Source organism: Lynx rufus, unplaced genomic scaffold (assembly GCF_022079265.1).
Source record: "Lynx rufus isolate CCGP_SWC_20201006 ecotype Redwood Valley unplaced genomic scaffold, mLynRuf1.p SCAF_10, whole genome shotgun sequence".
Classification (NCBI taxonomy): domain Eukaryota; kingdom Metazoa; phylum Chordata; class Mammalia; order Carnivora; family Felidae; genus Lynx; species Lynx rufus.
In genome coordinates, this window is record NW_025814824.1 from 56,566,404 (window position 1) to 56,570,794 (window position 4,391).

General features: G+C 49.2%; 1 protein-coding gene across 1 annotated transcript; it reads right to left on the reverse strand.

Annotated features, from left to right (window-relative positions):
* Nucleotides 1-2,177: 2,177 nt before the first annotated feature.
* Nucleotides 2,178-3,601, reverse strand: CCL21 (C-C motif chemokine ligand 21). Its single transcript, XM_047065839.1, has 4 exons — nucleotides 3,211-3,601; nucleotides 2,996-3,116; nucleotides 2,725-2,907; nucleotides 2,178-2,643 (listed from the first exon to the last, which is right to left on the reverse strand). Exons 1-4 carry the CDS (start codon nucleotides 3,275-3,277, stop codon nucleotides 2,610-2,612), a joined length of 405 nt encoding a protein of 134 aa, XP_046921795.1. The 5' UTR covers nucleotides 3,278-3,601; the 3' UTR covers nucleotides 2,178-2,609.
* Nucleotides 3,602-4,391: the final 790 nt, after the last annotated feature.

The following is a 4,391-nucleotide window of genomic DNA, read 5'->3' on the forward strand; positions in this document are numbered from 1 at the left end:
GGAAATGGTTTTCAAAAGTTTTTTTATATTTTGAAAAGCCATGACTATTACTTAATTTTTTTTTTAAATTATGCATCTTAAGAAAAAAGAAAGAACAAGATAACGTCAAAGATGAAGGCAGATAAGGAGAGTGGCCACTCGTTTTCTGATGGAATAAGGAATATATTGCATGCCTGCTCAGGGCAGGGTTTGAGGCACAGATGAGGCATAGATATTTAGCAGGATAATTTAGCGAAATATGAAGTTCTGCTTATGTGTTTCCTTTCACTCCGGAGCAACCTCGAGTTTTGGCATGGCTAAGAATAGAGGCATCCTGATGTCAAAGGCCCTTCTGCTTTTGTAAAAGTCGGAAGCACACCTGGGAAGAGATTATGCCCGGAGGGACTGGGGAGAGGAAGGATTTTGAAGAAAGGTCTTTCTGACTGGGAGGGAATTGGTGTGCACGTCCAGCAATGGGCTGTAATCCCTGGCTGTGTTGAAGCAAGTGTCAGCATCTGAGTGAATGGCTCTGTGGGGATGTCATGGGAAGCCAGGTTCAAGCCCAGAGGCTTTTATAGCTGAGTTCCCGTGTCTCTAATGTGGCACAGAGCTAAGAGTTTGAGAAGCCAGCACCTGAAGAGTCATACCTGCTAGTACCACAAGGGCCTTAGCATTTACTGGTAAGACTGATGTCCAGTGATGGGATGGTGTGGGGAGCAGATAGGAAGCCTCTTCTGTGCCTTGATGTTTCTATGACCTTTGCACAGCCCTTGGCAAGTGGGATCTCCAGACTTCCTGATGTTGAATTCCTCATTAGCACTCCAGTGCAGGGGCTTGGAGTAGGATTAAGTTCATTGAAAGAACATTTTAAAATGCAATAATTCTTGTGGCACCTGGGTGGCTCAGTTGGTTGAGTGTCCGACTTCAGCTCAGGTCATGATCTCATGATTTGTGGGTTCGAGCCCCACACTGCGGTTCTGACTACGCAGAGCCTGCTTCGGATCCTCTGTCTCCATCTCTCTCTGCCCCTCCCCTGGTCATGTTCTCTCAAAAATAATTAAAACACACACACACACACACACACACACACACACACACACACACACAAATGCAGTAATTCTTATATATCTGAATTTTCAGACTAAGATCACACCTGCTGCACGAGGATAGGTAGGAAGAGCCCCCATCTTCGCCCGTTGCAGGAGGACCAGACAGCACTTACTTTAATGACTTTATGATAAGTAGTAAATGATGTGGTGTGCTCAGGCTCTCACGGAAGGAAAAGGTGGTGGGGCAGTCACCTCTAGCTTCTCGCCCCTCACCCAGGATCTATTCCCTTCTTTCCCACATGGCCTGGCTCCCCAATGGTTTTCCCTCTCCCTATATATGGGGATAAAAGAGGCAATGAGGGGATCTCTGCTCTGGGGAGGAAGAGGTAGAGAAGAGCCCGGCCAGAGTCTTCTTAGAGAGGACACTGATTTGCATTTGAATTCTGGGGTTCTAAATACCTGCCACAGGAGACTTAGTCCTTGGTCTCAGAGGTTAAAGGGGCTAAAGTACCCTAGGGAAGAAAGGGAAGGAGAGAAGGCTTTCCCACCTGGGAGGGAGCTTAGGGAGTCAAGAAGCCCAGATAGGAATAGAGAAGCACACAGCTCCATTAAACAAAGAGAGACCCAGCTTCACTGATGAGGGCAGGAGTGTGTGGGTATTTGGGAAGGGATGGGGGCTCTGAAGGGGTCCCAGGGCCGGAACTGTGCATAGGGTAGGTTTTAGTAGAACTTGTGTTTGCCTGTGTTACAGGCAGGCCCAGGTTCCATTCTCCCTTCTGGGGACCCTCCCAAAGAAGTCCTTGGACCTTTGTATTCAGAGGACCCCAGGGAAAGTGGTGGCAGTCCCAGGCAGAGCTAGGAAAAGATCTGGAGGTCACTCCTGAAGTGATAGCATGCTGGACATAACCAGGGAAGGGCCCTCTTCAGGGTCTCAGAGGCCTGCAGAGCTTTTGGCGATGTGTGCTCTTGGTCCACCATCTCTCACTGACAGGGATTTCTCAGAGACCGGGAGCAGCCCAGATCCCTTTACTGCCAGGGTAACTGGGAGGCAAGAAAACTCTTGGGATAGGTGAGAAAATAGAATTTTCCAGGTCAAGTTCTTGGCTGGGACCAGAGTGTGTGACCCCACCCTGTAGTGACACTGGCTTCCCCATTGACGCAAACACACAGGAACAGATACTTGGGTGGGAGGCTGGAACAGGTTTTTATTGTTAGGTATAAATTGTATTTACAAGAAAGCAGTAGGGTGCAGTGGGAGTAGGGTCAGGTCCAGTATCCTGGGTGACCTTTTCTCAGAGGGGACAGTCCTGCTGCCTCCTCTCATACTTCCTGGGAGACTCTCCCTCCTCTGCCTTTCTGGGTCTGGCCTGGTGTGGGCAACGTAGCCATGCAGGGTAGGGCTGGGTATACAGATGGGATGGTTGAAGCAGGAGAAGGGGTGAGGCAAGGCCAGCATGAGGTGGCTGCTCTGCGGCCCCTGAGTCTACCCCCTCTCCTAGCCCACTTCTTGCTCCTTGGATTGGGGCTCCAAGCCCCAGTGAGGCTGGTGGGGGCCTCCTGGGCTCCAGGCTGGTCACTGGGCTATGACCCTTTTGGGGTCTGTGGCTGTTCAGTCCTGGGAGGGCAGAAGAGGGGTTTGAGGGGCTGATCAGGGCTCCCCTTCACTTCCCTCCCACTGTCCCTCTAGCTTCCTCACCTCTTACAGCCTTTGGAGCCCTTTCCCTTCTTGCCAGACTTGGGGGCTCCTTTGTCCCTCTTACAGCCCTGGCCTTGTTTCCGTGGGGCTGGTGGCTTGTCCAGACGTTGCATCAGCTGCTGCACCCAGGTCTCTTTAGGGTCTGCGCATAGCTCTGGCTGAGAGCGCTTCCGAGGTGAGAACCTGGGGGTTGGGCATTAGCAAGCCTGTCCTAGTTTTGCCCGCCATGCCCTCCCCACTCAGCTGCACCCACCTTCTTGCACCCACTCACAGGATAGCTGAGATGGGGCAGCCCCTGCTTGGCTCCTGCTTCCGGTAGCTGCGGACAACCTGGGCGGGAATCTTCCTTAGGCTGTACTTGAGGCAACAATCCTGCGCTCCTCCATCACTGCCTGCAGGGTGGGGTTTACAGGGAGCTGGGGCTCCTGGTAGGCTCCCACCCGTGCCTCCCCTTCTCCCCATCCTAGGCAACTCCCTCTTTGATACCTTGGGTCCAGGGGATGCAGAAGGCCAGGACCAGGACAAGGAGGCTCAGAGCCAATGACTGAGCCATGGCTGTGGTAGAAGGTGAGTGTGAGGCCAGAGCGGTAGGCGAGGTGGACAGCTGCAAGTTGGGGGTCCGTGTGTCAGCTAGGACTGGTCTGCTGCCTATTTATGCAGGCAGACACTTTCACTTCCTCCATCCCCAGCCACTCTGTCCATGCAAGAATAGGGATCTCCCTCCTTTTCCTTCCTGAAAGGCTGCCTCACTAGTATGCGGAAACGAAAACTTCACACAGCCCATCGGATCCCAAGCCTCCTGAGTCTATCTCCTCAATATCAGTTGAATCTGTCCAGCCCTTTTTCTACCTTTGGCCATTGTTTTGGTCCAGGCTTCACTGTGTCTCTCCTGGAACACTATGATTGCCTCTTCACTGCATTTTAGGTTCCATATTCTCCCCATTCTTCCACAGGCTGAGGACTGTTGCTTCCTAAAATGTGCATTTGATTTTTGGATTGTAAGAGTTCTTTTTTTTTTTTTTTTTTTTTTAAAGTAGGCTTGATGCTTAGTGTGGAGCCCAATGTGGGACTTGAACTCACAACCCTGAGATCAAGACCTGAGCTGAGATTGAGAATCGGACGCTTAACTGACTGAGCCACCCCAAAGATATTTCTTTTAAGTATTATTTATTTAAGTAATCTCTACACCAAGTGTGGGGCTTGGACTATGATCCCGAGGTCACGAGTCACACGCATGCTCTTTGGACTGAGCTAGCCAGATGCCTCTGGATTTTGAAAGTTCTTTATGCATTCTGGATAATAGACCCTTATCAGATATATGATTTGCAAATATATCCTCCTATTCTGTGGATTTTCACTATCTTGATAGTGTCCTTTGATACATAGAATTTTAAAATTTTGATGAAGTCCTACTTATCTATTTATTTTTCTGTTACCTGTGCTTTTAGTGTCATATTTAAGAAACCTATGCCATATCTAAGGCCATGAAGATTTCTCCTTGTTTTTCCCCTCAACTTTATTGAGGTATAATTGACAAAATTGTATGTATTTAAAGTGTACAACATGATGACTTCATACAGGTATACATTATGAAATAATTACCATAATCAAGTTAATTAATACCTCTGTCACTTCTCATGTTACCTTTTCACATAGTTTCTCCTTTT